General features: G+C 40.4%; 1 protein-coding gene across 8 annotated transcripts in view; it reads right to left on the bottom strand.

Moving 5' to 3' along the window:
- The window catches only part of utrn (utrophin), a 196,603-nt gene that overhangs the window by 3,179 nt on the left and 170,767 nt on the right, over positions 1-22,657 (bottom strand). For 6 of the 8 annotated variants that reach the window (XM_053240645.1, XM_053240646.1, XM_053240648.1 and 3 more), the window contains 9 exons: positions 19,883-20,019; positions 11,775-11,813; positions 11,417-11,482; positions 9,981-10,046; positions 5,293-5,517; positions 4,114-4,348; positions 3,284-3,365; positions 2,508-2,588; positions 1,134-1,159 (listed from right to left, as the gene is read on the bottom strand). In XM_053240645.1, the coding sequence (XP_053096620.1) occupies positions 1,134-1,159; positions 2,508-2,588; positions 3,284-3,365; positions 4,114-4,348; positions 5,293-5,517; positions 9,981-10,046; positions 11,417-11,482; positions 11,775-11,813; positions 19,883-20,019 (957 nt within the window). The remainder of the gene's footprint in view (positions 1-1,133; positions 1,160-2,507; positions 2,589-3,283; positions 3,366-4,113; positions 4,349-5,292; positions 5,518-9,980; positions 10,047-11,416; positions 11,483-11,774; positions 11,814-19,882; positions 20,020-22,657) is intronic. The other 2 variants (XM_053240647.1, XM_053240649.1) reach the window with 2 other exon arrangements.

Raw genomic sequence — 22,657 nt, 5'->3', positions numbered from 1 at the left:
CTTAATGTTGTGATTATACACATTAGAGATAGAGGAAGAAAAGAGCAAGAGAAACAATGAAGTGGTGTGTGTGTGTGAGAGAGAGAGAAAGAAAGGAAGTGTTTTATGGCTAGTGTTCATTTGCCTCCTACTACATTTACAGCTTATACGAAGAATGATTCAACCTCTCTCTCTCACTCACACACTCACACACACACACACACACACACACACACACACACACACACACACACACACACACACACACACACACACACAAACAGCACCTCCAAGGCCATGATGGACTGATCCAATCCTGCCTACTGTGAGGGGGAGGGGGGGGATGTGAGAAAAGTGTATGAAATGGGCCTCTAATTGATGTATAATGCACTGGAGGAGCTGTTGGAGCTCAGATGCTGGAGAAGCGAGGTTAAAATCCATTTCACATCCTGTGGGCTGTGGGCAAAAGCTTATTGATCACCACCACTAATCTTCTCCAGATGTGCTAAAGACATCAGCAAAGTGCGTACAAACTATTCAAAATGTTCAAACACATTAAAGCAAAAAAAAAACAAAAAAAGGAACGCAAATCATTTTGTGCTTACTCTACACATCCGCGAGAATCCAGGAGATAGGCCAAGATGGCCGCTCCCATTTACAGCGTCCAGCTACATGGTGAAGCCTTGTTTGTGTTTATAGATGAAGTTGCGTGGGAGTTACACAAGCTCGAGCAGAGACTTTGCTTACCTCGATGACCAAATTATTTATTTTATGAATAAGACTTAGAGTAAGCTGTAAGCGTAGTGAATGAGTGCTCAGTTAGATCGAAAAAAGTGGAAACCTTTCCAACAAATTCTAGTTTTCACCAATTCCCTACATTCCTTTTTTTGCTTTATTTATATTAATTCCTTCTTTTATCTTCCCTCCATTTAGCATCCTTAGTCATTAATTTTGTATGACCTTCGGTCCTCTGTGTGGGGAAAAAAAAAATCCTTCTTTGTGCTTTGAGACATACTAAGTGAAACTGTCTTACTCTCCAAAAGATCACCAGGAGCATGGTGTACTGAGTGAAGATTGAAAATAAGGCCACAACGTTGACCTGTTAAAGCTAGAACATTTTTGAAGCTATGTGTGAGACTTCAGTCAGGTCTTACCTGTGATCTTGAGGACAGGCTCGGTGCTTTAGAGAGGGAAAGAAGAAAAAGACAGAATTAGGTCACTTCACTGGCAATTCTGTAGTCATAAAATGCAGCCAGACAGGCACAACTTCTCATTTAACCAGGATGTCCGTCTGCTGCCACATGGGGAAATGGAGCTCTCTAACAGAACTGATGTTAATGAACTCCAGAGGGAGACGAGAGCAGCAGCACTGACTGATCGCATGTTCAGCAACACTTCTAAACGCTCGGAAATTGGTCCTTTCTGTCAGTCTAATGAAAACAAAGCACTCAACAGTAAACTGGACAAAACGAGAACTTTAGAGGTACTGCTGTCAAAGGCCAGTGTCACACTTAGCAGCTCATATTTTGTACACTTCTCTGGCCACAAGCTTCAGAATCTTTACTGACTAAATGTTTTTTGCATGTATAGATGCAATTGTGCACCGATTTTTGCAATGTAGATAACCATCTAGTAATCATCTAGTTGGCAATTTCGCAAGTGTTGGCGATGTTGCTAGGAATTGGTGATGTTGCTAGTGTTGATGTTAGGAATGGGTGATGTTGCTAGTGTTGTCGATGTTGTTAGTAATTGGTGATGTTGCTCATGTTGATGTTAGAAATGGGTGATGTTGCTAGTGTTGTCGATGTTGCTGGTGTTGTTGATGTTAGTAATTGGTGATGTTGCTAGTGTTGGCGATGTTGCTAGGAATCGGTGATGTTGCTCATGATGTTAGTAATGGGTGATGTTGCTAGTGTTGTCGATGTTGTTAGTAATTGGTGATGTTGCTCATGTTGATGTTAGGAATGGGTGATGTTGCTAGTGTTGTCGATGTTGCTGGTGTTGTTGATGTTAGTAATTGGTGATGTTGCTAGTGTTATCGATGTTGTTAGTAATTGGCGATGTTGCTAGTGTTTGCAAAGTTGCTAAAACAAATAAACTGCCCTAGCTTGAGGGCCACTGGTCCACTTTTCTCTTAAAGCACATCATCTAATGTTTAAAGACTCAGAAGGCCCTTACCCCAGTGTAACCTGAACAGACCAGTGGAGCTCGAGTGGCTCTGTCTTAACTGTGCCGCTCGGGTTTCTTTCTGACGTGTTCGAGGCAGTCAATGAACGAGCGCAGGAGAAGAGATTAGAATGGATTTTTAACTAAAACTGCTGATGGACTTTCGACCCTGGACTTTCACCTTCATTTACTCTGTGCTAATTTGATACGCAAACACTGCTTACTGTTCAGGAGGAGAATGTTTCTAGGCACAAAGCCGGTGAAGTGGAAGTGTGTGACGGAAGCTAGTTACAATGGCAGAAAGTGAGAAAAACACACATACAGAGTGTGAAAGAGAGAGAGAGAGAGGGGTTAGGGCTTACGAGCACAGGTTGGAAAGCTGTTATTAATCTGCTCCATAAGGTCAGTCATATCAGAAGAGGAAGAATGATCCAGAAAGTCATCTGAGAACACACACACACATATGAAAGAGCTGTCAGTTCCGCACACCAACGTTATTGAACCGTGCTGCTCATTTCCACCACAAAAGGTTCTCAAAGGTTCTGGTCCAGAATGAAAAAGTGATGCTTGGTTTTGAGATGGTGCCATTTCATCGCCATGGCAACCTACAGTTGTTAAAATAAGAAGCAAACAATGTGTGTGTACACAGGTGGTTGAGAATTATTGTTTTAATGGAAGAACAACTTTTTTGTTTAATTAATTTAAATTAATCTATTTATTTATTTATTTATTTTACTGGCACTTACAGCAAACTGAACAGAAGCACTATAAATAATATTTTTTAAAAATAATTTTGCATGTAAATTGAGGTTTAATAATTACACACACTTACAGTATACATACTAAACAATACTAGGCAGATAGTTTTAATGTTATGGCTAATTGGTGTATAACTTTTTTTATTTTGTGAAATCTTATTACGTACTGGTTAAGATCTCAAAGCAGTGGGAATGTGGGATGTTTTTTTTTTCTTTCTGAAAAGAATCACATGTTGGAAGTAAAGCAGCACCAGCACCATGTTGGTGGTGGTGGGGGGACGCTTGCACTCAGCCAAACAGAAGTAAGCAGTTCAAATGTAGAGTGGGAGACACATTCAGAGGAACCTATACGTGTGTATTTTTTTTTTTTTTTTTTTTACCTGTGTGTTCTGGAAGACCTCTTGCCTCCTGACTCAGAGAACCTGAAGAGGAGCCGCCGTTGACTGCAGAATCCAGCTCGGGCTAGATAGAGAAAGTGCTGAAGGTTACAAATCCAAATGTTTGGCTAATTTCAGCTAATAAATTACATCACAAAAACAAGTGACTGAGGAAACAAGCACACACACATGCACACAAACACACATGCACACTCTGTTGGCTGCTTTGTGTGTTTATGTTTGTATTGTTCCTGTCGAACCCAGCCTTGTCGTTTAGAGTGAAGATTCTGACAGCTTCACGTCCCTAATGAATAATGTTCAGCAGCGCGGGCCAGAAATACCCAGCTGCGCTATTTAATTGAGCTTCTCAGACAGGAGGAGTGTTTTATAATAGATATTTTAGGTTCAAGTGAAAAAGTGAACACATGCAGGGTCAAACATGCTGTTCTCCAACAGCGAGCCACATGGGATGTACCTAGTTTGGCTCCTTAAGTGATTTTCACAACCTGGCCACTACTAACACATCCAAGAAATAATTTCCATCCATTCTCTGTACCGCTTATCCTGCACAGGGTCACGGGGGAGCCTGGAGCCTATCCCAGGGGACTCGGTGCACAAGGCAGGAGACACCCTGGATGGGGTGCCAACCCATCACAGGGCACAATCACACACCCATTCACACACTACGGACAATCTGAAAATGCCAATCGGCCTGCAAAGCATGTCTTTGGACTGGGGGAGGATACCGGAGTACCCGGGGTAAACCACCATGGAGAACATGCGAACTCCGTGGACAGAGGATGGAGGCGGGACTCAAACGCCCAACTGCTTACCTGGTGCAGGAGCTGTCGCAGTCGGTAGAGCTGAGACTCCAGCTGTTTGTTGTGATCCTCCAGGATCTGCATGCGAGCCTCCAGCCGGCCCTTGTGCTGCCGCAGGAGCTTAGCCTCGGCCAGCAGGTCGGCCTCGTCCGGGACCGCACCCTCCATGCTCTCCACGCTCATCGCACACTCCGTACCACGCTGCCTCTGCTGCTCCCGCAGCTGCTCATACTCCCTGCGCAGACACCTACAGAGAGATAGACAAGGTTCATTCTGGTCAGTGAGGTTACTGTTCAGGTTAGATTTAGGTGTAGCATAGCGTTACTTAGCTGCATTAATAATTATGTCAATGTAAGGTCATATGGATAGTGTGTGTGTGTGTATACAGAGATATGGCTGCTGAGTGCTTGAGTATTGTTTTACGATAGACTTAGATGAGTCGATTAGAGTTCGTGAACCCACTGGGACGCGGGCCAAACCTGACCAAGACACAGCACAGAGCTACAACACTCACCAGCTACAAATCTACACAAACCATGTCAGTGATCTCTCACTGCGTTACACTGCTCACTACACAGACAGAAGAATGATAATACAGTGAGTAACAAATCTGCAGCATCACATCACGTCTGGCTTTCTTCTCTCTCTCTCTCTCTCTCTCTCTCTCTCTCTCTCTCTCTCTCACTTTCACACTCACACACACAGATGTGAGAGTCGCATTCTCTCGGTGTTTGAGTAACAACTTTGCACTCAGACAGCAGCTGGATTTCTTTGGCTGATGGGAAAACTTGCTACCCAGACATTTTTTTTCCACAAACCATCACGAGGCAGAAGAATTTCTCAGCTTTCTTTTTTAAAAAAAGAATCGCAGCTAATTAAAATCCTAAACAGCACAGCAGATGCCAGAGAAAATGTCATTTTTCTTTTTTAAATCCATTTTTTTTGTCACTGCAAATTCCCACCTGTCATCTGAATCTCATCTCAAAGCAGTGAATGCGATCACATTCTTCCACCGCCACATAAGAAAGAGTTCAATCTTCATCTGCATACACTTTCTGCTAAAATGTTCGCTGTTTAGTCAAACTGTTAATAAATACCTGCACAGCAGCCTATTGTGCTACGTGTTAAGCGGGTGAAGTGGGCGGGACCTTTTGTGTTTGAAGTGTTTTGACAGACAGCATATTTGCATACCGTTGCTCCTCCTCCAGGCGAGTGATGATGCGCTCCAGCTCTCCTCTCTCCTCCCTCTCTACAGCCTGCAGGATCTGGGCGGGGCTCTGCAGCGCCTGTCCAGGGCCGTGCACGCTCAGGGCGTGGGATTTGGGCGTGTGGGCGGGGCTTTGAGGTTGGCTGCAGGACGCGCTCTCGGCTCCAAGAGTCTGACAGTACTGCAAGATCAAAGCGTGCTCCTCGTCCCTAAACACAGATATTATTATTATTATTATTGTTCAGTTATTAGTGTATAATTCCATTTTGAACATCAGTTATATCACAGCGCAGATGTATTCTTAATTCTGATTGGTCAGAAGGTGTTGATTAACTTTTCTATAACAGCAGCTCTGGGAGTTGAGCAGCAAAATAAATCAATGAAAATGATCCTCTTTTAACCTAATGATAGCAATATGCAAATATACACTTCTGACTCCAGAGGAGTGTGTATGTTTTCAGCTCAAGTGTGTGTAAAGATTTAAGAGGTTGGGAAAACCCCTAAGCGCGCGATAAGCACATGGCGGAAATTGATAAATAAAGAATCTTTTTGCATAATTATAAAATGTTCAGTGCAAATGAATTAAAATCAGTGAAACAGAGCAAAGCAGAACAGCTACATCATTATTCTCAGTAACGCACCAGCATAATGATGCAGCCGAAAGTTCGCTCCGTCTCACTGTTTTTAATCCACCGTCACTGAACGATCATTCTGGAGGTCCATTAATACTTTTTCCCACCCCCAAGAGACGTCTATGTAAATTTGAAAACGGTGTGAAAATTGCCTTTTTTTTCCATTTGAAATGTGGAAAGGAAGCAACAAAGCCACCTCAGGAGTGGCAGCAGGAAACTCTGCAAAACTTCTTTCATTTTATTTCCACTATGATGGTTACAGGCGTTGTAAGAAAGCAGCTTTACAGGAAGTCAAGTCTAATTGTGAAAGTGACAATAAAAAAAAAGTTTTTCTTAAAAACATTAGGGAGAAATGTTTTGAGGAGAAGACAGAGGAAACCGTCCTCATCTGGTCGACTAAAAGAGAGACTCTTTTATTTAAAAAAAAAAAACTATCAAAATATAAAATGATTAGAATAAATGTAGGCTAAATTGCAGTTTAAAAGAGCAGCAATACATATAATGTTATTAAAGAAAGCTAAAAAATAAACAAAAATGATTTCAAAAATAATTCGCATATACAGCATGATAAACGAACGTAAGACAATGAAACCAGCATGTTCTCATTTATATTTGTGTGCCGTATTTTGAACAAATGATCCAGAAAAGGTTCGAGTTTGAAGCAGAGATTGAAGATAACACTCGGGTTAAAGGGAAGAACAAGACTCATAACTAGCTCCTGTAGAAAAGTAATTATTATAAAGTAATTATCGGCTAATCTACTCTTAAATTATGATTAAATGGACAGACAGAGCTGATGTTAGATCATCAGTTTCATCACATCCTGCGATGACTGGAACATGCTCTGCAACATTACTAATCATTTGAACTGTTCCACGATGCAACATAAGTACTTTTTGGACAGGATAAGATTTATGGACGTGAATCTTGACTGCAGTTCAACTTGTGAAACAAGCTGCGACTCCACTATTTGCTCTTTTTTTGTTTGATCCCACATGTAAAACTGAGGACCTGGCTCAGGTTTGTTGAAAAGGTAAAGTTTGTGTATTTATGGAAGGAGTCTCTAGTGTCAGAGCTTTTTTTTGTAACAGTCAGAGGTAACACTGTAACTTTAAGTTTTCCCACACAGGAAAGTCGTCACGACTTTGCACTTTAAAGGTTCTCTGTAACACGACAAACTGTGGGAACAAAGAAAGATTATGATGTTTCGTTCTTTACTAAATAAAAGATTGTTAGTGTTGGGGAATTGCTGCTATTGGAAAACAATCAACTTCCTGGTTGTAACTGTAACTCCGCTTCGTGTCGGTCTGCATCACACCACCCTGTGGTTGATTATTTTCATATAAAAGCACACCCCTAAGTGGATTATTCCTGGCTTCCTAAAAATACAGAAATGTCTGGTGTTAAATTTGTAATTTTTTTTTCTTAACACACAGTAAAGTAAATTGTTGTAAATTGTGTGTAAATTGTTCGTCACATGTAAAAGTGAGGACGTGGCTCAGGTTTGGCCTTGCACGCTGCCCAGAAATGTGACAATGTGGACGGACGCTGGACCCGCTCCTGTCCTGGACCATTATCGCACAGCGTGTAATCATCGAGATTACCTGGGCTTCACATCAAAGAGCTGCGCTAATATCCCGACGAGAAGCCAACCTCAAAGCAAGCTCTTTATTAGGACGCAGCCGGGGCTCGGCACGTCGCTGGCTTAGCCGGGACAATTTGGAATAGAGATATTAAAGAGACGTGGATGAGAAAGACAAGTGAAAAGAAGAGGTGGGAAAGCTACGATACACAAGAGGAAGATAAGAGAGAATACCTAAGGGCACAGCGAGCACTAGAAAGGAGTTCAGATGTAGTGTATGTCTCAGAGGAATAACGCTCGGCCTCAATCAGGTTCAATCTAAAAAAGCCATCGCCGGCTCAGCTCCCTCAACACCGCCTGCCTGCTTCTCTCTTCCTCTACTGTCTCCCTCCTTCTCCCCCCCCCCCCCCCCCCTTTCACAAGCATGACAGCTTTTAGGATCTGGAAAGTAGCAAGTACATCTAATAAATGGAGAAGGTTTCTTTTATTTCGTTAAGTCCTTTATGTAGGATCAGGTTTTAACACTGCGAGAAAAGTAGAAGAGAGATACTTCTTGTCAGAACAAGCGTAACTTTTTGATTGTGTTGCCTGGCAACAAAAGGGTCGACCCTACAGACTGTTAGCGCAGCAGTCTGGAAAAAAAAAAAGCTTCTTACCATGCTTAATTGGCCATCTTGTATTTATGAAGTATACAAGACTGGACTGAATGTGCGCTGACCTCTGACCCTGCTCATTTAAAATCAGTCATGCTAACCGCTAACACTCCACCGCTTTCAGTCAGTCGGCGTAATGCTGAGGACTGAAACATGAAGCAATACACCATTTGACTTTTAGCTAATGAGTTGACCTGTAGGTTCTGCTCTTCATCCTCACCTCCTACATTCTTCTGCTTTTCCTTCTTTTCTATTCTAATCATCACGTTAGGTCACCATTTACTCACTGCACAACATCATCATCATCATCGTCCTCATCATCATCATCATCAGCTCAGATGTCGTGAAGGAGGTTAGCGACTGTCTAATGATCTGCTGCTAAGACGACATCTATAGCATATACTGATCTCGTAATCTCACCACCATTTTGTTCACATCAGAAAATATTTAGAGAAAGGAAGACAGGACACGGTCAAGATTGCTTTCTTCCGTACAGGACTATGTTTATAATATAATATATGAGACGCCGTGGTGTCTGTGGCAGATATCTGGATCACTGAGGATCCCTTTCATACAGGAAACAGTTTGAAAAGATCTCAAATATTTAAAATAATAATAATAATAATAATAATAATGAAAAGATGTAGATTCAGGGGTCACATCAGCGATGACCAGAACTGACCAAACATAATCCAATTAGGCTTTTTTTTTTTTTTTTTTTAAATATCCAATGTAAGTGTCACGGTCGCTGTAATAATATACTACTATGACTTGTAATGACTTTATTTATTTACTTTACTTTAAAAATGTGCCTTACATTGAAATGGGAGTGTTATTGGTGTTTAACAGAAAAATTTTGCAGTATACTTTGTGTTAAGCTTCCCTGTTGTGACAGGATGTTTCTCAATGTGGTGGAGAAGTTAGCGGTCGATGCTAAATGTGATTACAGTGTCATATTAGCCATACGGAGGCTTTTTTTATTAATTAACCAACATATCTGAGGGAAATGTTGATGTTCTCGGTTATTTTGTCTAGTTTCCGCAGTCACTGTGGCTTTATATTGTTTATATAAATGACTATTTTTGTGTTTGCTACGTTAACCATTAGCATCGCTCATAAGCTAGCTGTACTTCCTGATGTTTCTGACCTGACACACAGTTTAACAATGTAAGATCAGAGGGAAGATTGAACACCATCCAGCTACGACACAGAGCTGGAGATCTCGGCTGCATTATGGTCGAGGTATTAACTCTGTGAAGTTTGAGTTGAGGTTCGAGTTATAAAGCTTCCTGATTATGAGCGTCACGTCTCACGGCTCTGCTCGGGAGAGTTACACGGAGCGACTACGTGTCTCTAAATCCCTCGCACACACACTTTAACTTCATCTCAAGGCGTCTCCTCTCAGCTCTGAAGCAGTTTACGATTCAGAAACACACAGAGACGTTTATTACGTTTAATTAGCTCATTCTTCTTTCCAAGCACAGCTGTCATTATCATCAGTCTGCTGAGACAGAGCCTGTTATCTGACGTAGGTAGAGTCCACACACACACACACACACACACACACACACACAATCCAGGCCAAGGGAAACTCTTTATAGAAGCGACACGTCTGTGTAAAGATTGAAAGGTCTACGGAGTGTTTTTGTGTGTGTGTGTGTGTATTTATGCTGTCCTTCTCTTTAGAACAGTAGTTGTATAAGAGATAAGAAATCATTTCGCAAAATACAAAGTGTTCTTGATGTTTTAGAGAAAGAGGCACTGATGTACTGGTGCATTATGGGTAGTGGAGTTTTGGTACTTACATGCTTCCGGTGGCTGAGCTGCTGTCTGTAGGCAGAGAACCGTTAGAGCGCTCCATCTGAGCCAGTCTGAGAGACAGAGAGAGAGAGAGAGAAATTTGAGAGAGACAGAGAGAAAGAGATGGATACAGAGCGAGTGACAAAGAGAGCGAGAAAGAGATTTTTTTTGAGAGAGAGAGAGAGAGAAAGAGAAAGAGACAAAAAGAAGCAGAAAGACAGAGCAAGATATTTTGAGAGACAGACCGAGAAACAGAGAGAGAATCACAGACAGAGAAAGATCGATAGAGATGAAGAGATACAACAAGAAAGAGAGAGACAGATTAAGAGACAGCGAGAGACAGACAGCAAGAGATGAGCAGAGTGAATGAGAGAGAAAGTGGTACAGACAGATTTTTGAGAGAGAGGAACCGAGCAAGAGATTTTTGAGAGAGACAGACAGACAGAGAAACAGATAGAGAAAGAGAGAGAGAGAGAGAAGCCTTTGTTACATATAATGATTTTCGATTAAAAACAACTAGTTAATCAAACTATTACTGTAGCGCAGCAAATTTATAGAAGCCATATCTTCGTTTTCCTGCACTCTGAAGAAAAGATACTGAAGGTCAGATGTATATTTCTAACCACAAGTCCTCTGTGATGGGGCTGGAGGTGTGGGCGTGCTCAGGGAATGAAGATATAATGAAATAAGCGAGTTCAGTTACTGAATATAATCCATGCATTTCTTAACAGATGAGGAGAAATGAGCCGTGTGGCACGCTGAATGCAAGGATCGATTGAATAAAATCAAAACGCTACAAAAAAAAAGAATGACTCTAATTCATAAGCACACACAGCCTGTTAAACATGCTTCCATATCAAAGCTGTTCCTTTTCATATTTTAATATTGAGAGCGGAAATAATCTCTCACAAAAAAAAAAAAAAAAAAACCACACAAAATCACACACATAACACTGAATATTTCTCAGGCCTGGCAGCTGGATTACTGTCTCACCCAGCCAAAGAGTGCATAATGGGATGAAGCTTCAGGAGCGGCCAACATTTACAGTCCTATAATAACTCAGAGAGAGAGTGTGTGTGTGTGTGTGTGAAAATATGGTGATAGCGCTCACTAACAAAAGAATGCACTTTCAGTAAGTCTGTTTATGTGCAGAGGCCAAAGCACGGTTTTACTGATACTAGCGCTTTGTGTATGTGTGCGTGTGTGTGCGTGTGTGTGTGCGTGTGCGTGTGTGTGCGTGTGTGTGCGTGTTGCAAAAATAAATGGCTCCACATATCACACGCCACTCTGCATTTCATTATGCAAACGGGCAACGTGTAATACGTTGCACATTACCATAATGCCTGGAGTGAGTGTACACCGATGTGTATGTGTGTATGTGTGTATATGTGTGTGTGTGTGTGTGTGTGTGTGTGTGTGTGTGTGAGAATGAGATGGTTACCTGCTGGCGTACTGTTCTATCCTCGAGTGTGTGTCATCATGGGGAAGCTGAGGTGACTGAGCCAGCCTATAATAAACAAAAGAAAATAAAGTAAAACACATAAACCAGTCTACAGCTAATAGAAATGCGGCTAATAAAACTGGCGCGCTACTGGACTGGACTGTTAATGTGGAGGATGGACAGAATAGAGAAGGTTAAAACAGAGAGAGAGAGACAGAAAGAGACAAAGTTGGGGGGAGGACGTGCAGTTGGATCGGTGAACTCATGCGTCGGTGCAGGCAGCATGCTCTGTGGGTGAGGACGAGGAGGAGGAGGAAGAGGATGATGAAGGGTGTGGTGATCTGATGTATATACTCACTCATACTGCTCAGGACACATGCTGATCAGAGTGACCGGGCTGTAAGAGAAACACACAGGACGAGGGGGGGGAAGGATGAGAGGAAGAGAGGACAAGAGGACAGAATCTTTAGGGTCAAAGGTCACACAAGGTGAGGTCAGATCCACACACAAGGAACAGTGGAGAGAGTAAACTCCAGAACACACGTCCTGGGATCAGAAGTCACTACAACGAACCATCGGAGAAGAAGAAACAACACAAATCCCATATTCATAAAGACTCGGATTATAACTGTCTCATATTCTAACGTTCAAAGCATTGTTATAAACTTCACATATAAAAAGTATTATATCTTATAAAAATAGAATAAAACACTTCAGGCTGTGCTGTTATGGGGAAATAACCGACGCCCAAAATGTTTTATAGCACAACAATTTCCAACAATTAAAATGTTTTCATTTACTAATAAATGATAAACCACCCTTTTAACGGTTTACTATTACACTTAATGCTGCGGAACGTCCGTGAAACAAGTTAGCTCATGTTATCATTTACGTTAAAGCAGCTATAAACAGTCTCTCTTTTTCTCTCTCATGAAGTTAATAAGACTAAAAAAAAAAAAACAGCTTTTTTTGTTACCAAGAAACCACAAAGCTTAAATCCCTCTGGCCGTGCGAAATATTTGTTGCTATGGAAACAATACGTTACATATTACAATGAGTACAATAATAAAAAACCTCTGAACTACTGTCAAAGCTGCTGTTATAGAAAATGAATCTATGCGTTCGGATTCAAGCAGCATTATAAGTCATGTTATAATGTTCCCCTTCATCATAATGCAGTACTTCCTGCAGAGACGAACAATTATGACGTAAAACGAACATTGCATGTAGGTTTAGTGACCAAACGCAGAGCGTCGAAGCCTGTGATTGGTCATTGCAAATGAGCTGATTCACTCATTGGGGAGCGACAATCTTTTTCATGTAGGCGTAGAAATTGTTGAAAAATATAAACAGCGCCACCTGCTGTACTGGAGCACTCGTATGCCACAGCCAATAAAACTGTAGAGTATTTCGTCTTAGGCGCAGACATTGTCTTTGCATTAAGTGTTCTGTTGCTGGTAATAGCTGGTAATAACACTGGCATAATTATAACGCAGCTTTTTTAAAAAAATACTTCAGTTAAAAATAAAACTTTCCTGTTTATGTAAATGTAATGAGCCTAGACATGTCCATTATCTTGAAGATTTATTTTTTAGTTTTGCACTCAAGCCACCAGGCTAATATTGCTAACAAGTAAGCTAGCTGTTTAGCTAACTCATCACGTATTCGTCTCTAACCCAGACAAGTTGTTCAGTATTTCATACAGAACCGATTACTGTTTTCTGATACTGTTATCTATAATCCTTAAAAATGGACACAAAATGGAGGTTACATTGTTTTAAACAGCAGCATCCATCTTGATGACTAATCGCTTTCTGCCTCCGCTACGTTACCTTTTTTTTTTTAACCTGAAATCAATGATATGGTTTATATGAAGAACTAACTTTCACAGTATTCATTATTTTGTAAGCTTAAGCTTCCTCAGTTGTGACACAATGTTGACAAGTGATGGTGATATTTCTCTATGGAAGTTTGATTAGCACTTTATGCTAAATGGAATTAAAGTGTCATTTCATTTGGCTTATCTTAGTAATCTACCAACGCATCTGAGAGAAATGTTGACGTTCCCTGTTACTTTGTCTTGTTTCCATGGTCACTGTGGCTTTACATTGTGTATATAAATGACTACCTATGTGTTACTATGTGTTAGAATGACTATATGTGTTACCTATCTAAATCACTAGCTTCAATTAAAAGCTAGTTTCACTTCCTGGTTCTACTGAGTCATCAGACCTATCACGGTCACGCAGAACCGTCGATGAATTACTGTGTCAGAAGCGTAATAACCTCACGCCCCTCTTCACACCCCGCTCATTCTCCAGGCACTGTTATTGTAATTATCTATAATCAGCGCTGAGCAGAAATGAAGCTGCTTTACACCTGAGTGATTAAAGCACCGCAGCACCCACGTGCGCTCAAACACATGCTCTCACAATATCACGAATGTGTGACTAAACTAGTTTCCTCAAAATCTAACACAAAGCACCACACACAAAATATCAAACCTCATCTGGTGTGAAAAGAGCCGGTAAAGAGAGCTGTCTTATTTTATCATTTTGGACAAATATTATAACAAAAGATAGGAAGTTTAATCGGTGGATAAAGCCACCGAGCTTAACACAGAGTGCATCCCTTCCTCTATTTCTGAGGATTTTTCATTAAAAAAACACGAATGCGGGGGCGGATAAGCACGCCATCAGCAGGGTGAACACATTTCTCAGCAGGACGACCGAGTTTGTGTTTCTTCCTTCAGAGCGGCTGCTGGGTTTCAGTCAGAGAGGAAGATTAAATCTGTTTTTAACAGTGCTGTTGAATTCCTGATTCTGATTGGTCATGAGGTGTTGATTTATTTTCTATAACAACACCCCTGTCTTTCGTTTTCTGTAAGGAGAAGTTTATTTTGCATTTACGGAAGGAGTCACCAGCGCCGGTGTTTTGTAACAGTCAGAGTTAAATCTGCACCTTTAAGTTTTCCGACAATGACTGTTTATAGCTGCTATAACGTAAGCAACAACAGGAACTAACCTGTTTTATGGACATTCCATGACATTAAAAGTAACTGTAAATGTGCATTAGGTAAGATAATTCTTTTTTTCTCCTTAAAATTAGGTCTCTAATGGTTAGGTGGGTTCGACATTTAAATGATTCCGGCCCATATTCACAAAGCTCCGCCCCCTGGATCTACAGGGGCCCATATAGTGTCAATAAAATGACTGACAGGATTCGCATCCAAACACAAACAAATGTTCCCGGACTGGAAGTCAGTTTTCCAAACGGGTTTTCTCAGTGACTTGATACACTTTAGCTAAGGCTATAGCTTAATGCGTGGTTTTTTAGAATGTTTTACATATCTTCCATGGTTATTTGTACAACTAAGGAAACATTATACATAATCAACTATTGCACCTATAAATGAATAAAAAGTACATGCTGTTTTTTTTTAAAAAATCATTTATTTCTAATTTCCACACACCTAGCTAATACTTTGTCAGAAGTGTTATAGGGCTGGAAATGACCTCCAGAAATTCCAGCATGTTCCTCAGAACAGTAAGAGTTTCTCAGCAGTCTGCAAGCTGTGTACTGAATGAGTACTAAACAGGAAGTAGTAATAATACCTTATTAGCAATAATCTTTCATTTTGTGGTTTGCGTAAACAAAAACGGAAAGCCAAGGATAGTTCAGTTCTCGTCAAACAAGGATATCGCATCAAGTCCGTCTTAATTTTGTTCAGGATATTTTTTTTTTAAGGATAAGAACTTTTTAATACTCCACCACATTAAGCAGACTAAAAGCTTTTCTCCTTCCAGAACCGAATGGTGCAGAACCCTAAGTGCCGTTTCACTGGTGCTAGGTTAATGAGGTCCTGATGAACATATGGCTGAATTAACCACCGCTCCTCTAACGTCGGCAGGTGGATGTGTTTTTTTTTTATTTCCAGAGCTGGAATATCCCCCGAGGACATAGAGACTCTGGGAGACGTGCCGAGCATCTGTGAGCGTGTTTTTAAATCCACAACAACAAGCCAAATAGACATTGACTTCTCCGTTTGAGGCTGCCCTGTCTTTGAAAAAGGCTTTATTACACAGCTCGATGCGGTGCTGGCACGCTGCGATGTGATCTGCCTAAATTTACCCGTCCTTCCTCTAAGCCCAGCGCCTGTCAGCCGTGTCTGAGAGGAAGTGGCAGCCGGCTGCAGCCTCCGCAACCCACACCACTTAGACCTGTTATAGAAGGTCAGGGTCATTTCATACGATACACTCCTGCAAATTTGGATTTTTATAGACCTGTATGTCTGGCCTGTTCGGAGCGCTAGGAATATTTTATAGAGTGCACCACAGGGAACTGAACTAGCCAGAGTTAATTTGAGCTAAATTTAGAGAAAACCTCAAGCCTGATCCTACAAACTACTAACCTGTCTCTAAGTTTGTTTCTTAGAGCTCCTTTGAGACAAATGTACTCATCTCTAAGTGAAAATGACCTCAATATTATAAAGCATTCCTATACTATTTACATTAAAATCTGTCAAGTGTTACGTTTGTTAATTTAAATAACATCCACGTTACTGTGTAGTTCACACACATCCCTGAACCTTTTAGTTCCTCATAAAAAGTTCCAGAACCACGGAAATGGATCAGTGGATCCAGTTCCTCAAACTGATTCCAAACTATACCTCATTTCCCTTACAAACTAAACGAAATACAGGGGCAGCGCCGTTGTTAAGGCACTGGCCTACTGATCGGGTCATGAGTTCAAATGGCAGGCCCTTTAACCCTTTAACTGCACAGCTGTATAAATGCAAATGTCCTTTCACTTCTCATTCTTCTCAGTCATTTCACTATTCATTCTGGATAAGGGCATCTGCCAGATGCCGTAAATATCACCTGATATGCTTTTCCGGTTAAATTAGACACGCTGTGGCATTACGTTATCCCGTAAGGAAAATAACACAGAGTTGCTTGTGTCAGAGGGCAAGCTCCATGACGCAGCGAGGCTGAAATAAAGAGTGAAACAGCGCTGTGTTTGCATTGCATAAACGGCTGAAGCACTGCAGGATACAGACAGATCTCATTGGCCAGCTCGGGCTCGTTGATGCTGTCAGGACTTATTCCCGCACGCCTCGTTAAAGCTCCCTGTACATATACACAGAGAGGACAAGCAGACACACTGGACTGATCTGATTTCACAGATTCCTTGTAATTTTCTCTTTCACACACATATATATATATATATATATATATTCTCCCTGAAACTCAGTGATACTCTTTCACCATGTGTACTAATGATGCCTGACTGTTTCAGGAGAAAATCAAATTTACAGTTTTCTCTTTATCCCAAGATACATTTATTTTTAAGCTTGGCACTGGAGCTATGAGGCTAACGTAGCTAAGTAATAAAAGTCTTCCACACCTAAAATCTTTTCCATAAACATTCCCACCCGCTATCTGATTATTTTCCAATATCAGAACAAAGTGGTTCATTCCTCATATACCACAGCAATTTGTCAACAATTACATCTTTGTAATGTATTAATGACACATGATATAATTAGAAATGGATAAAAAGTATTTAACTATTAAATATTTGTAAACAAAACAAAACACTCACATAGTAGTAGCTATAAACGGTCATTTTCTCACCAGCCTCTCTGTTTTCTTTCTCTTCAATTTAATAAGTCAAAAGAAAACTTAGTTACTCTTTTAGAAATCACTGACACTGGAGACTCCTTCCATCGAGACGAACTACAAACGTCTCCTTACAGAAAACTTCACCACTTCACCAATTTTTAAAACCATATATGTGGAGCACTGATAACAGATTAGAACGAGCTCATTAATATAAACATTGTGATTTGTTGATAGAGAAAATGAATCAACCCCTCTGGACCAATCAGAATCGAGAATGTCATGTGAAACACCTTATGTTGGGTTCAACATACTTTTTTTTTTTTTTTTTTTTTTAATTGCTACAATGTATTGAAATGATCTTAGCATCTGTGTTTGTGTGTATACGCATAAGTGGAGGATGGCAAGAGAATAAAAATGAGCAAGATGAATCCTGTCTGCTATGACTTGCTGTGCTGCATAGTTATTTGTGATACGCTGCGTTGGGGTTTGTATCTGCATTAATCCGTATCAGCAAGGTCACTTCCTTCTGCATGTTTTACAGACAGGAAGACAGAATCTCTCTCTCCCTCTCTCTCTCCCTCTCTCTCTGGGAGCTTTATCCTCTCATCTGTCTGTTATTTGTCACTGTAAAACACACAGCGCTGGTGTATTTGCAGCAGGGCGTCTGAGCGACGCTGACATTTCTCTCTGCAGGAGGAACGACGCTGTACATATTTTAAACTCCGGGTTTCATTTCAAACCCAGAAGAAAGGATGTGTACGTTTTTCCCACTGCACAAAGTATTAAAACATTTGGAACCAGAATAATGTTTTCAAAAAAAAAAAAATCTTGACAGTACTCAGGGGCGGGGCTAGGAGCACTGTTTGTTTCTGATTGGTTATGTGTACTGTCACACAACATGCTACACCACCAAATTTGTGCTTCTCCATAAAGGTTTGTTAAATAAATGAATAAAAAGAAAAAACAAAACATACAAACCACAATTTAGTTTCTCTTATACTGCAGCGTTGCCGAATTCTCGATTCTGATAGGCCAGAAGGTGATTCATTTTCTACAACCGCATCTCTGAGAGCACTGCAGCAAATCAGCAGTTTAGACTAATGCGTTATCGTTTCTATAGTAACAGCTCATTCAATAAGACTTTGCTCACTAGGACGTAGAACGTATAATAGTTGATATAGTGTGGAGATTTTTATTTTAGCATTTATGGATAATTTATGGATAAAACTAAAAAAAAAAAGAAAGAAAGCAAAAACAGCATAACAAAAACAACATAACGTTAAATAAATAAATAAAGTATACTTTTGTGTAAATAGTAATTCTATTATTATATTATAGTTTCTCTATTTATCTTCCTATTAATTTATGTATTTATTTTAAAAAATGTATAATAAATATTTAAAATCATATAAGGTCCCAGCCTTACCAAGCTGTATAGTGCTTCCCTAACATCAGTAAGTTTCACTTCATTTTTCCCAGCAGTCACTTGAACTTGAAAATCATCACCAATTCTTTTATTTTTTCATTTTTTAAAATTTCCCAATTTTTTTTAACCTTGTTACTGCTGACAAAATTTTAAAAATATATCAGTCTTTAATGTCCATGTAGCCAATAACCACTAATCAGTCATTTATATTTATCGAGAAGACAGTTTCATCTAAAGTGAGTTTAGCTTGAGGGTCTTGATGATGCCTGGATTTGAACACACAACCTTCCGATCAATAATTCACAACCTTAACTGCTGTAGATTCACACAGCACTTCGTCCATGTTGGGTTTAAAAGCAGCGCCATTAAACGCCGTAATGATAATGCAGTTGCTTTCGCTGTCTTCACTGTGACTGAGTCATTTCACAAAATGATGGAAACTTCCTCAATAAAATCCTCCATGTCCACCTACTTGGAACGTGACCTTTACACAATCGCCGTCTTTCAAACACCTATTCTCCATCCTGCTTTCTGCTGATTATTTTATTCAGAAAACAAACACAGGACTATTGAAAAGACAGCAAGTGAAAAATGGGTTATGGAAAAGAGCTGTTGCGTGCGTGACAGATAATAAACAGCGGAAATGCGACTGAAAGCCATAAATCATACAGCTCAGAGAGGCCACCTTACGGAAGTGACTAATCAGGCACATCTTAAACACCATTACGGTGAGTTATACACTGTTCTGACAGCAGGTATAAATCCTACGCAAACACACACAGACACACACACACACTATCACTAAGATGGATCGCCCATGTGTCTAGACAGAGAAGCGGAAATGTAAAGACTGTTTTTTTTTTTTTCAGCCAGAACGAAAGCCACCATTTTTCAATGCAGTGTCAATTAATAAACCACCTGAGTGCTGAAGTCTGAAGGTAATTATATTAAACACCTTGTGTAAAGTGTTGGTATTCTTATTTACTATCTAAAGCGATGGATACGTTTTAATCTGTAGCTCTCTAAAAAGTGTCCCTTTTAATTAAAAAAAAAATTGTTGCCAATTTAGTGTGGTCTAAGATGAATAAAACACTTCAGGATCTGCTGTTAAAGGAAAAGAATCAACTTCTAGGTGGTACGTGTAACTCCGCTTCATCACGCCAAGTCGTCGCTGATTATTTTCCTACAACAGCACACCTCCAAGTGTTTTATTCCTTACACATTTACAGGTAAAGTTTTACAGGGACCTACAGATCCACACAGATTCTCATCACTGGGACTGTAACCTGTGACCTTGCTGTTCTTATATGAAATGTGATGATTTAACATGATTTTTTAATGTTTTTTTATATCGCTTCAGCTCAGGTGCTTGGATGACGTGCTGTGAGTGTAGGTGTGTGTGAGCTGAGGACTCACGTCTCCATGTTGTCCCCCTCCAGGACGGTCTGCACGGGCAGGTAGCCGAGGCGAGGGTGCTTGGCGAAGTACTTCTTCGAGCGGAACTTGTTCTTCAGCACTTTGGTGAAGTCGCGCATGTCCTCGCCCGAGGTGGTCTGCGTAAGAGAGAATATCAGAAATGACAACAGATTATACAAAAGAGAACAAAAAGAGAATATAAACAGATAAAAACTGATTAAAATACAAATTAATAACAGAACTGATAAACAAAGAGATGACAAAAAGAACCCATCAGCACGCGGATCAAATTACAATATAAATAATGTTTTTGGGTTGTTTTTTTTTAATGGTAATAATGCTATTAAATGCTTTACGGGGCAATTACAACAGTTCATACAAAAAGATTGGTTAGAATACAAAGAAAAAAGAAAATGTGGAAGAAACCAATACAAATAATAAAAATAAAACCCCATCCCGCCACCCTAAAAAAAAAGCATCAAAAACAAAACATCAAAAACAAGAGAAATGGGGTACTACTAATGGGGTAATAATAAAAAGGTAAAAATACAGAAACAGACAAACAGAGATAAAACTAAAATAAAACCAACACAAAAAACCCTAGAAGAAATGGGGTAAAAAGAACAGAACAAATAAACAAAACAAGCAAACAAAAAATGGGCAAAAAGCCAAACACACACACACACACAAAAAGATAAAAAGACAGAACTAAATAAAAACATATCTGTAAAAAGACAAACATACTAACCAAAAACAATCAAATAAATAAAAGAAACAGGAAAAAAGAAAAAAATGCATAAATGCAGAAACAAACAAACAAAAAATTAAATAAAAACAAAAATACAAGAAAACGGCAAAACTAAATAAAGGCAAAAGAACAAACAAAAAAAAGAAGAAAAATGGTAAAAAATTACAGAAACAAACAAACAAACAAAAACAAAACTGGAGTAAAAGCAAAAAGAAAGTAATGAAAACAAACAGCAAACTGAATACAGTGTTGAACAAATAAGCTCCATTTACTCCCTCAGTCACACCCAGGCAGCAGAGTAAGAAAGAAGAGCAAATATTCATCCATTCCTCCATCCACCACACACTCCTCCACTTCTGCTCCAAACAACACAGTTAGTGGCACACCAGAACTCCAATGCGTTCAGCAAAACCCCAACGCCTCCACCAAAACCCCAACGCCTTCACCAAAACCCCAACGCCTCCACCAAAACCCCAACGCCTCCACCAAAACCCCAACGCCTTCACCAAAACCCCAACGCCTTCACCAAAACCCCAACGCCTCCACCAAAACCCCAACGCCTCCACCAAAACCCCAACGCCTCCACCAAATCCCCAACGCCTCCACCAAAACCCCAACGCCTCCACCAAAACCCCAACGCCTCCACCAAAACCCCAACGCCTCCACCAAAATCCCAACGCGTCCACCAAGACCCCAACGCGTCCACCAAGACCCCAACGCGTCCACCAAGATCCCAACGCGTCCACCAAAACCCCAACGCGTCCACCAAAACCCCAACACCTTCACCAAAATCCCAACGCATCCACCAAAACCCCAACGCCTTCACCAAAATCCCAACGCCTTCACCAAAATCCCAACGCGTCCACCAAAACTAACACCAACGCAACCAGTGGATGAAAAACCTGCTGTCTATTTTCGCAACTAATAAAAAAAAAAAAAAAACGCCAATATCTCATAGATGAAAGTGTAATATGGGCAAAATGAAAAAGCAGTGTGGTAATATGGCCACAGCAGGAACTCGGGCGCCTCGGCCACTTTCCTATCCTATCCTATCGATCTGAGTGTGGACCATAACCGTCTCTTTCATCAGCAGGAATGTGAACTATAAATGTGCTTTGTGTATGAATGTCATAATAAACGAGTTCATAGAGCTGAAATAAAAATGTAATGCAGCTCACACAGATGAAAAAGTGACTCAGCAGTTTACGATTGTTTATTCAAAAGCACTGTTGAATTCTCGATTCTGATTGGTCAGTAAGGGTAAGTTCATTTCCCTAAATATCAAGTAAATCACCAAGCATCCTTCCACTGAATACAGTCCCTGCTGTTGCTGTCCTACATTAGTATTTTGCCGGAACGCTGACACTGGGTGATGACGTGACAGTATGCACATGTGTGCTACACGATTTCCAACCTGAGCGTTCTCTTTCATGTCACATGGCCACATACTGGGTATGTATCCAACTGGGCTATAGTCAAGACCGCCATTGTCAAGTCCAAGACCAGGACTAGCTGAGAACGAGTCAAGACTGAGTCTTAAGGGGGGTGGGGCCAAGTCAAGATGGAGTCCAGAGTCAAGATCAAGCCCGAAAACCCTCAAATCATTTTCGAGGCCAAGTGTTTACTTCAGCTACTTGAGTTCATTCATGCAGTGCACCAGTGATTAGGCTGTTTTCTAGAAGAAGGAATTACTTCCTTTCCAACCTTGTTCATGCACACAGAAAAGACAACATGAACATTATTTTTACAAACTCTCAGTTATGAATAAGACTATATTTAGCGAGATCAATGCCCAAGACTGGCACAAGTCCAAGCTCAAATGCAAATTAGTCCAAAAAAAGTCCAAATCAATACAGAAAATATCTTGAGGCTGAAGAGACAAGACCTACAGGCCTAGGATCTGATCTATAATCACACGTGAAAATGGCTCATGTCTGATTTGAAAAGATTTTTGTGTACACACATTCCTGAAAAAAATCTGTCACATTTAGGCAGAAAATCAGATTTGTGTCACTATTCGCAACCTG

This window comes from Pangasianodon hypophthalmus, chromosome 16 (assembly GCF_027358585.1).
Source record: "Pangasianodon hypophthalmus isolate fPanHyp1 chromosome 16, fPanHyp1.pri, whole genome shotgun sequence".
NCBI lineage: Eukaryota > Metazoa > Chordata > Actinopteri > Siluriformes > Pangasiidae > Pangasianodon > Pangasianodon hypophthalmus.
The sequence above is the reverse complement of the archived record's forward strand: the minus strand, read 5'-3'. Positions and strand labels throughout refer to the sequence as shown.